At 32.9% G+C, this 11,989-nt stretch overlaps 2 protein-coding genes and 1 long non-coding RNA gene across 3 annotated transcripts in view; all 3 read right to left on the bottom strand.

Moving 5' to 3' along the window:
- LOC145593227 (large ribosomal subunit protein bL19c-like) overlaps positions 1–11,989 on the bottom strand; it is a 142,377-nt gene that overhangs the window by 24,456 nt on the left and 105,932 nt on the right. The window lies entirely within an intron of this gene.
- LOC145593216 (uncharacterized) lies at positions 96–1,314 on the bottom strand. Its single transcript, XR_014102594.1, has 2 exons — positions 1,067–1,314; positions 96–572 (listed from the first exon to the last, which is right to left on the bottom strand). It is a non-coding gene; the product is annotated as an uncharacterized LOC145593216 (long non-coding RNA).
- On the bottom strand, positions 8,525–10,847 carry LOC145579944 (uncharacterized). Its single transcript, XM_081637256.1, has 2 exons — positions 10,150–10,847; positions 8,525–9,463 (listed from the first exon to the last, which is right to left on the bottom strand). The coding sequence occupies exons 1-2, from the start codon at positions 10,642–10,644 to the stop codon at positions 8,789–8,791; spliced, it is 1,170 nt and encodes a 389-aa protein (XP_081493382.1). The 5' UTR covers positions 10,645–10,847; the 3' UTR covers positions 8,525–8,788.

Below are 11,989 nucleotides of genomic sequence, written 5' to 3'. Positions count from 1 at the left end.
CTAACTGCATCTAGACATTAATGTTTTTGAGCTATAAATTGATAAGATTGATTGGGACTGTGATTTGATGTATAAGAAACTTGGAAACCTCACTCTAGTAGTCTAATACAATATTTATTGGGTTTACATTATTGTTAATACAAAATAAATTCACATACTTATTGTACACCCGAATCAAATGTGACCTCTTTCGTGTGTCATCTTATAGTACAATAAAGCAAGACGCGTGAACATGTAAATCATAGGTAGGCCAAAGGTCTCTTAATGAGATAATGAGACTTGGAAGTTAGAACCATCAAACTATCAGGAGCATTTAAAAAAGCCATAGATGGGATCAACAACGCAAGAGTTACAGCACTTGGCGTAGGGTTCACAAGGATAGCCTTTTCGTATACATGCCTCTTTCTTCTTCTTCTTCTCGGTGTCTACAAGTTGATCTTGTAGTATGCTAACTACTTTTGTGTTAAGAACCACTTGGCTAACCCTATCTCTTCCTTTGGCCGGCTCTGTCCCTTTCATGCTATGGACTCTCTGTCCACTGGTTGTTTCCGACATTCTTGCATATACCGGACCTATATTAGCATAACAAACCTCGATTACTGTTGGTTAATTAGTTGTTATAGTCTATTGACATTTGACAAGCAATGAGGACGTGATTCTAGTGATTAAGACTGAGGACATATGTACGATTAAGTCCCCCGGCCTCCCTCATTTGTAGCACAAAATTTAGTCAAAAAAGAACAGTAAGATTCTTATATAAGTTACTAACTTGGATCATTTATGATGATACAAAATATGCTTTATAGAATAAAAGTAGCTAACCCTCAACTTTAAGCTGTTAAAACTTGCCTTTTGGTTGTGGTTGTAGTTTATACTTCATAACATACATCTCATGATCCAAGTTATTTAGCAGTAGCCAGTTGGTAATTAATCAAACTCGAATTGAAGTTTTTTAGACGGAAAGTAGTACTAATTATGGTTATGTACAAGAAAACCAAAAGAATAAGGTAGAAGAGTGAAATGCATATATGAACTATGAAGTACAATAACAGAAATGAAAATTAACCTGTTGTAGCAATTAGCACAAGAATAAGTAGGATGATTAGCTTGAAGCAATTAAACAAAACTCTCTCCATTAAAATAATTTTGGTGGTTAAAATTAGCTATCAAGTCGGTATTAAGATCGATATTTGATTATTGATAGCTCAGTGAGGTACTTATGTCATGATCTCTATTTATAGCCTAATAGTTAGTGGCATGTGATAATAAATAGAAATTATAACGTGAATGAGCTATTATTGATAACAATTTTCTAGTGCGTGGTGGAAATTTGAAAATGTAAAGTTCCATTGGGGTCCTTTGGCCAATATCAAAAAGTGGTTAATTATCCATCACATAATAAATAATTGAATAAATATGGATTATATTATGTCAAAACAAAATATCTTTGAAAATTGGCAAGTTGTGAACTATTATATCATATCATATCATATCACTAATAAATAAAGTCAGTCTTGCAGACGGGCTACGATCGAGACGACACTTGGCTTTCTAATCATTCGCCAAGTGTCGAATCACGTAGGTGACAAACAGGTATAATTGTGACACATATGATGTTAAGTAAGCAAATTTTGAATACATTTTTTAGATAAAAATTTTGTATAGAGTTTTTTTTTATCGATATACTTTTAATATTTCATATATACAACATTCATCATAACTTTTAATAAATATCTTATAACTTGGTTCCATCCCATTATAACTTGATTCCATCCCATCATAATATTCGTTTATCTTATTTATAAACAAAACTACAAAAAGCATACTATTTATATAAATATAAGTGATATGATATAATTAGCCTAAATATCATTTATTATCAAAAGGGATTATAGAATCGTTGATCGTATTTGAATAAATTTTATCAATCACCTGGGCATAAAACTAATAACCAGTATATAAAGCTAAACTTTTAGCCAAACCATGAGACAATGACACTTGACGGTGTAACTTTTTACCAAGTGTCGCGCCACATAGGCAACAATTAAATATTAGTATGAAAGGTAGGATTTATTTGAATGTATTGTTTAGATGTATTTTGTAGGATAAAAAAAATAGTTTAGTGTTCTATTTTCAATTATATTTAATTTGGATAGGATTTTAGGATAAAATGATTGGTTTAGAATTTTATTTTCGATAAAATTTCAATATCTTAGAATTTTGTTATTTTTACATAGTAAAGTATTATTAAAAATATTTTCTCATCAAGTTCATAAATATCTCACATTTGTAGAGAAAGTGTCAAATTATTTTTTTTTCACCAAGTGTCGAGCCGTAGGCGAAAAAATAGGTATTATTATGACACATCGGATGTTAAGTAAGCGAATTTTGGATAGATTTTTTAAGATAAAAAAGTTGTATAGTGTTTTATTATCAATATACTTCTAATATTTCATATATATACAAAATTAATTATGATTTTTAATAAATATCTTATAACTTAGTACTATTTTCATCATAAAATTTCTTTTAAAAAGTTCTTTTAATCCATTTATAATATATTTTAATAAAAAATAGAAAATTAGTTTTAATAAAAAAAATAGTTTGGTAAAAATAATTTCAGTTCATTAGATTAATTTAAGTGCAATAAAAAATATCAAGTTAATAATAACATAGATATCTATTTACAAACAAAACTACAAAAAGTACACTATTATATACATAAGTGATATGATATTGTACGTCTAAATACTTTACATTATCAAAAGGGGTTATATGATTGCATTTAATCTCAAAATGCACGGATATTCACCTTCAAGTTTTGAATTTTTTGACTTTTTTCGCCCGTAAATAAAAATTAACTAAAAGTTTACCATGGCCCATAATACCCTCCCGGAGTCCAATTGGGTAGGTGGAACCATCCAATTTGCCTTTAAACGACCAATTTACCGATTTACAACTTGCAACGATTTTATTAATTCAAGCCTACCATGAACATTTATGACAACATATAATGATCATATATGGTTCCAAACGGCATTATATGACTCCGAGATGTATCCCCTATGATCTCAAGCCTTTTCGACACTAGATCCCGAAACCTCAAAAATTTCTCAAAAAACGCGAATATTATATTAGCTTATAATTTTTGAATTTTTTGACTTTTTTTCTCCCGAAAATAAAAATTGCCAAAATGTTTGTCATGGTCCCTAATACACTCTGGAAATCCAATTGGGTGGGTGGAACCATCCGATTTGCCTTTAAATGGCCAATTTACCGATTTACAACTTGCACTGATTTCATTAATTCAAGCCTACCACGAACATTTACGACAACATATAATGATCATATATGGTTCCAAACGGCATTATATGACCCCGAGATTTATCTCCTAAAATCTCAAGCCTTTTCGACACATGGCCCCCAAACCTCCAAAATTTCTCAAAAAGCGTGGATATTAGCCTTCAATTTTGGAATTTTTTGACTTTTTTTCTCCCGGAAATAAAATTTGCCGAAATTTTTACCATGGTCCCTAACACCCTCCGAGAGTCCAATTGGTTTGGTAAAACCATCCAATTTATCTTTAAACGACCAATTTACCGGTTTACAACTTGCACCGATTTCAATAACTCAAGCCTACCACGAACATTTATGACAACATATAATGATCATTTATGGTTCTAAACGGCATTATATGACCCCTAGATGCATTCCCTAAAATCTCATTTCTTTTCGACACCGGGCCCCGAAACCTTCGAAATTTCTAAAAAAGCATGGATATTCGTCTTCAATTTTGGAATTTTTTGACTTTTTTCGCACGGAAATAAAAATTTCTGAAATTTTTACCATGGTCCTTAATACCCCCCCGGGAGTCCAATTGGGTGGGTGGAACCATCCAATTTGCCTTTAAACGACCAATTTACCAGTTTACAACTTGCACCGATTTCATTAAGTCAAGCCTACCACGAACATTTATGACAACAAATAATGATCATATATGGTTCCAAACATCATAAGACCCCGAGATTTATTCCCTAGAATTTCAAGACTTTAAGACACCGGGCGCCGAAGATTCCAAATTTCTCAAAATGCGTGGGTATTCGCCTTCAAGTTTTGAATTTTTTGACTTTTTTTCGGCCGTAAATAAAAATTACCGAAATGTTTTCCATGGCCCATAATACCCTCTCGGAGCCCAATTGGGTAGGTGGAACCATCCAATTTGCCTTTAAACGACCAATTTACCGATTTACAACTTGCAACGATTTTATTAATTCAAGCCTACCACGAACATTTATAACAACATATAATGATCATATGGTTCAAAACGGCATTATATGACTCCGGGATGTATCCTCTATAATCTCAGGCCTTTTCGACATCGGATCCCGAAACCTCAAAAAATTCTCAAAAAGCGCAAATATTAGCTTATAATTTTTGAATTTTTTGACTTTTTCCGCCCGTAAATAAAAATTGCCAAAATGTTCACCATGGTCCCTAATACCCTATGGGATTCCAATTGGGTGGATGGAACCATCCAAAGTCTTTAATCGGCCAATTTACCGATTTACAATTTGCACTAATTTCATTAATTCAAGCCTATCACGGACATTTATGACAACATATAATGATCATATATATATGGTTCTAAACGGCATTATATGACCCCAAAATATATCTCCTGAAATTTTAAGCCTTTTCGACACCTGGCCCCGAAACCTCCAAAATTTCTCAAAATTCGTGGATATTAGCCTTCAATTTTGGAATTTTTTTACTTTTTTTCGCCCGGAAATAATAATTGCCAAAATGTTTACCATGGTCCCTAATACCCTTCGAGATTCCAATTGGGTGGGTGGAACCATCCTATTTGTCTATAAACGACCAATTTACCGGTTTACAACTTGCACCGATTTCATTAACTCAAGCCTACCGCGAACATTTTTGACAACATATAAGGATCATTTATGGTTCCAAACGACATTATATGACCCCAAGATGTATCCCCTAAAATCTTATTTCTTTTCGACACAGGGCCCCGAAACCTTCGAAATTTCTAAAAAAACATGGATATTAACCTTCAATTTTGGAATTTTTTGACTTTTTTTCGCACGGAAATCAAAATTGCTAAAATGTTTACCATGGTCCCTAATACCCGCCGGGAGTCCAATTGGGTAGGTGGAACCATCCAATTTGCCTTTAAACGACCAATTTACCAGTTTACAACTTGCACCGAGTTCATTAATGGCCTATTCTCATACGTTTATTTTTAGTTCAGTCCAGTTCAGTTCAGCTCAGCTCAGTACAGTTCAGTTCAGTTCCTAATTTCCTTCTCTTATAAAATATTCAGTTCAGTTCAGTTAAGTTCAGTTCAACTTATTTCATTCTATTAGACTAGGCCCTAACGCAAGCCTACTACGAACATTTATGACAACAAATAATGATCATATAAGGTTCCAAACGACATTATAAGACCCCGATATGTATTCCCCAGAATATATTACCATGGTCCATAATACCCTCACGGAGTCTAATTGGGTAGGTGGAAACCATCCAATTTGCCTTTAAACGACCAATTACCGATTTACAACTTGCACCGATTTCATTAATTCAAGCCTATCACGAACATTTATGAAAACATATAATGATCATATATGGTTCCAAACAGCATTATATGACCCCGAGATGTATCCCCTAAAATTTCAAGACTTTTCGACACCAGGCCTCGAAAACTCCAAAATTTCTCAAAAAGCGTGGATATTAGTCTTCAATTTTGGAATTTTTTGACTTTTTTTTCGCCCGAAAATAAAAATTGTCGAAATGTTTACCATGGTCCTTAATACCCCCCGGTGGTCCAATTGGGTTGGTGGAACCATCCAATTTGCCTTTAAACGGCCAATTTAATTACCGGTTTACAACTTGCACATATTGCATTAACTCAAGCCTACTACGAACATTTATGACAACATATAATGATCATATATGGTCCCAAACGGCATAATATGACCCTGAGATATATCCCTTAAAATATTAATACTTTTCTACACCGGACCCGAAACCTCTAAAATTTCTCAAAAAGCGTGGATATTAGCCTTCAATTTTGAAAATTTATGATTTTTTTCGCCCGAAAATAAAAATTGTCGAAATGTTTACTGTGGTCCCTAATACCCTCCAGGAGTCCAATTGGGTGTGTGGAACCATTCAATTTGCTTTTAAACGGCCAATTTACCGGTTTACAACTTGCACCGATTTACCGGTTTATAACGACGACCAATTTAATTAACTTGTACCGAACCCGATTTCATTAATTCAAGTCTACCACGAACATTTATGGCATCAAATAATGATCATATATGGTTCCAAACGACATTATATGACCCCGAGATGTATCCCATAGAATTTCAAGACTTTTCAACACCAGGCTCTGAAACCTCCAAAATTTCTCAAAAAGAGTAGATATTAGCCTTTAATTTTGGAATTTTTTTACTTTTTTTCACCCGGAAATAAAAATTGCCGAAATGTTTACCATAATCCCTAATACCCTCCGGGAGTCCAATTGGATGTGTGGAACCATTCAATTTTCTTTTAAACGGCCAATTTACCGGTTTACAACTTGCACAGATTTACCGGTTTATAACGACCAATTTAATTAACTTGCACTGAACTCGACTTGAACCGAAATTGACCTTAACCCGTCAAAACCCGAATTTAACCCGACTTGTTACTAACTTGACCTGAATTCAACCCGACTCGTTCCTAACCCGACTTGAATTTAACCCAACATGTTACAAACCCGACCCGAAATTAATCCGACTTGTTATTGACTTGACCCAAATTCAACCCGACTTGTTATTGACCCGACCCGAATTGTACCTTACCTATTACTTACCCAACCCAAAAATTCAATCCGATCTGTTACTAACATGACTCGAAATTAACACGATTCGTTATTGACCCGACTTAAATTTAACCCAAATTGTCCCTGACCGGATTTCAAATCACCTTAAATGCAATTTAGACCACCTTATTATTGTTGATCAAAGCCTTTTATCTTGGGAGACCAAGTCGGTCCAGGCCAGCAAAAGAAAGGAGCTTCATCCTCAAATTTAAGAGTTAAATATAGTATATATTTGTTGTGTGGTCAAAGGAGATAATTATCTTCCTAAATTATAGACTATAGTTCCCTAGTATATTGCCATATATATTATAGTCAAAGGAAATAATTAGCTTGATAAAAATGATAATTATCTATTTATAGTTAGTTGAACCTGAATATGACTTGACTTGGAAATGACCCGACCTGATTGTAACCTGCAAATTATTGACTTGAACATAACCCGACTTGAATCCGAGAATGACCCGACTTGTAAATGACCCAACCTGATTATAACCCGTAAATTATTGACTTGAACCGAACCCGACTCAAACCCGAGAATGACCCGACCTGATTATAAACCACAAATTATTGACTTGAAACGAACCCGACTCGAACCCAAGAATTATCCTAACCCGTTTTAACCCGTGAAAACCCGAATTAAACCCGACCTATTGTTCACCCGACCAGAATGTAACCCGACCTAAACCCGACCCAAACCCGATAAGAAGTATGACCCGACCCAAACCCGATAAGAAGGATGACCTAACGTGACCCGACTCAAGCATGACCCAACCCAAACCTGACCCGCATAGGTTATGGAATTAATATGAATTGACCCAACCCGAGTTGACCCGATCCAAACCCGACCCGTTTATCCGAATTGGCAGCTCTAATTTTTGGATGGAATATGGTTTTAAAAATAAATAAATAAAATTTTAATAATGATGGATGCGGCCCAAACTTGTATTTAATTTTACACGAAAAAATGCAATCACGGGGTCTCGTGGTGGTTTAATTTGGTGCTTGAACATGCGGGTGTTGTATAATGTGGGTACAAGCCTTTAAATAGTAATGTATGGTGTTCTAGAGGATGAGTGAACCCCACTTGATACACATACATGCATATAGAGCCTTAGAGGTTAGAGGAGTTCAACATACCAGTTGCTTGCTTGCGAGGATAATATGGAACGTGTTGAATGTTTGGTGTGACTTACAAGAACAATGTGGGTTAAAGTGATTAGGCTATAAGGTTTGGGTTACTTTCTACTGTTATCATACTCCTTTCATATTTTAATAAGTGTTACGCTTTGATTTTTTTTTTTACTATTCACATAATGATTTTGACTTGATTATTTTAATAATATATAAAAATAAAAAATAAAAACCAAATATGATTGTATAGTATATGATTGAATTCAATATAAACATACAATGTATACATTCATAATATCAATTTTCCTGAAATTTTATTAACATATAATTTGATAAATTAATGATCAAAGTCGTGTCTCAACATACGTGTTTATAATAGAGCCTTCATTTAAATTGTGATGTCCGGCAATGTGGGTTACTTATCTTATTATCAATCCTATGATTTTAGAATATACATATACAGTATTTTATAATTCTACCAAATTCATTGATTGATGACAAAAAAGAAATACTTTATAATATAGAAATCAATACATATTGTGGTCACTTATAAGTGTATGTACGCATTAACGTATACACACATTACACATACATACATGACATGTATAAAATATGTTAACAAATTGTTTGTAAAGTACAATATAATGTACCAAAACAAGGTAAAATATATAACAAGGGAGATCAATCAAAAATTCAAAATAATAATATATGGACTTTAATTTCTTCTTGAGTTGGTTGAGAATTGGGATTATCAACACACAAGATCTAATAACATTCAATCTCTTGAAGGTCTTGATCAATAGGAACGGTGACGTAAACATGTATGCCAGATTTGCCCTTGATTGCTTCCGAAATTACAATCAATACCATTCCTTCAAGGGCATCACAAGAAATCCAATGTGAAGCATCAATTGGCCCATTTCCTCTTTGAAAAGCAACATCATTGATTTTCAAATCTTCCCAACTAGAAGAATTAAGCTCATATTTCAAGTTAATGGGTGTTGTAAAATTGGCTTTTCTTGTAAAAATCTCAACTTTGGTATTCCCATTTGGTTCTTTGGTAATTAGAGTGAATGGTGAACCCAATTTGCTACCAAATATGTTCTCTGCCTTCTCTAAGCAATGTTGCACAAAATACTTGCAAATTTCATCTCTTAAATAATGTTTTGTTTCTTCGGTTGAAATGTTGAATATCATGGTTTTGGAAGTTTTTCTTCTAGTATTGCTTGAGTCATGGATTGTACCATATTCGTGTTCGGATCCAAATTTGAAATAAGAGGAGTAGATACACGATAGTGTTTTTGACATTTCACTTTCGTAGATCATGCTCATATGAATTTTTGCCCATTTGTTGAGGAACTTTGCCATGTACAAAGGGTCAGTCAAGAGAAGGCTACAACTTATCCCAATTGAGTATCCCCCACATTTGAATTTGGTCATCTATACCAAGAAAATAGATTAGAAAAAAAAATATTTAAGTACTAGTACCAAAAATTCATCACAATAAACTAATACGAAGTATCAATTATATTACTATTAGCATCTTTAAACAAAGAACATGATAATATCATCACAATAAACTATTACTAACAATTATATTGTACTCTTTTTTTTTGGGAGGGGGGGGGGGGGTGGTTTGGAATGAATCTTGCAATTATTCGCAATTTGAAGGAACCATTTAAATAATTTCAAATGCTATGCATATATTGTTAAATATAGTCATGCATTTTCAAAAAAAAAAAAAAAAAAAAAAAAAGTCATGCATAATTCATTTGAGTGCTTAAAAATATCATTTTTTTTTTTTATTTTTTACGATATAAAGCTAAACAATAGTGTACTACGTAATTAGACCGTTGACTATTAATGACTCAATTATGTGCATTAATTGACAAATAATACAGTCAAATCGACTAGGTATATCTTTTAAAATTGAAGGAAGTCATTATTAAATTATTAGCGGTATTAGTATTAATAGAATTTTGAGATCTAATCACTCGATAGATCTTAAAACATTATTCAATTTGCCCAGGATCGCCTATAATTCTTTCATGTAAAGATGAAACAAATAATATTTCCTAAAAAAAATATGTAGAAATAATAAATAGTGTGCACGTAATATAATTTACCTGAATGTAGAAGAGTGGAGAAAAAATAGGATTAGATTCATCAACATTTTTCCAATAAAGCAATTTGCCTTCAACTTCATTCTTCTTCTCCTTGGACAATTCAAGAAAATGTACCAAACTAAGTGAAATTTGTGCATCAATACATCTAATTCCACTATCATTTGACACAATCTTTAAATCTCCATTATCATTTTCAGATCTTCTAAGTCTTCCAGCCAAAATGGGGTGTTCTAACAAGGCCTTTCCTAGGGACTCCTTGATCCTTCCCTTAGCATGCAACCCATAATCTTCACTATCATCACTATGCTTCTTGTAGCATAGCACGGTATGCATCCATTTTTGCAATACACCGCGATTATGATGATTGTCGTTCAATGATTCATCGTTTGAGATCGATATCATGTATGATAATCGTGGGTCGGTTGTCTTTGTTGGTGATGTTGAGTAAGCACCTTCGATGCCAATGGTTAGTTCCAAGGATGTTGCCATCTTCATGCACCTAAGAATAGTAAATTTTTATATGTTGGAAATAGATAGTTTAAGGCTAAGTGAACAAAGAAGATATATATAGATATTCTGGCCTGGCGTGTTAAGATCCAATGCCTTGAAATAGTTGAAAACGATATTTGGTGTGACTTGGGTGTTTCATGATCATTATATTGACCTACATGGCTACAAATTCGTTCCCTAAGGTTAAACACGACGCTTTCACTGGTATAGTAGTATTCAATCACTTACTAGTTAGAACTTGGAGACAAATAGACAATGGAGTCATGCAAAGAGAATAACTTTTTAAATACATCAAAATAATTAATTTTGAAGAATAGCAAGGTGTGTAATCAAGGTGATTAGGGTCTATTGAGCTGAACTAAATTGAATAGAGCTGAAATGAATATTTTATGAGAGAAAAAAATTAGAATTTGAACTAAACTGAATTGAACTGAACTGAAATGAAATTAAGCTGAAGTGTGAACATACCCTTAGTTTTGTGAATAGTGCTCATTTGGTTGCTTCAGGGATTATTAGATTCATCAACATATTTTCAAGGAATTCGCTAAAATTATTTGCTTATTAACATAAGATTAAAATATACTTCATATTTCATGTGATTTTTTTTTTTTAATTTTTTTTTTAGATTCAAATAATTAATTTTCTGGCGACATTAATATATTGATATGTGGTAAATTGATAACAAAACTCAAAAATTCCTAAGATGTTGCAATTCCTCCAGTTTGCAAATTTTATGTTAATCAAATTAAAACAAGTGCATACATAAAAAAAAAAAAAACAAAAAAAAAGTACAACCAAGCAAATACTAAAATACAGTAATTGATAAGGTCTTCAGAACCCATCAAAGTTCATAACCATCAACTAAATAGCATTAAGGCTTTCAAACTATATACGCTACATTCAATAACTCCGCGTCGTTAAATATGATAATGACCGTGCATTATATTGTCATCATTATGGTTAACACAAATTTATAGAAGGTAGGTTGTTAGCCACACCGTGTAATTAGTCATTATGTGGGTTATTTTGTTATTGTTACTAGATTAGTACTCGTGTGATGAATAATTTAAAATAAAATAAAAATCAATAAAGAGTATAAAATAGAAATTCACAAAAGGAGGGTTTTTGGTTAATTGATGTCCACACTTGTAGAGTAATTTTCCTAATATTGAATTTGGAAAGACAAAATTATGGGAAAAAAATGACGTTATAAGCAATTTTGGAGCGAGGGAAATTTTTTTCACGATAAATTGAGATAGGTACAATGGTGATGTAAGTAGTTTTTATTTTAGTTATAGATAAGTGTTACTCGATCAGTGTTACTCGATTA

This window comes from Chenopodium album, chromosome 2 (assembly GCF_948465745.1).
Source record: "Chenopodium album chromosome 2, dcCheAlbu1.1, whole genome shotgun sequence".
In the NCBI taxonomy this organism is placed as follows: Eukaryota; Viridiplantae; Streptophyta; class Magnoliopsida; order Caryophyllales; family Amaranthaceae; genus Chenopodium; species Chenopodium album.
Note: the sequence above shows the minus strand (reverse complement) of the source record. Positions and strands in the feature narration are given on the sequence as shown.

What these genes read in the sequence shown, in the direction of transcription:
- LOC145579944 (XM_081637256.1), bottom strand. Translation starts at nt 10,644, where the DNA reads ATGAAGATGGCAACATCCTTGGAACTAACCATTGGCATCGAAGGTGCT. An exon ending in CTCCACTCTTCTACATTCAG is followed by an intron (nt 9,464 to 10,149) that starts GTAAATTATATT and finishes TTCTTGGTATAG; the next exon opens with ATGACCAAATTCAAATGTGG.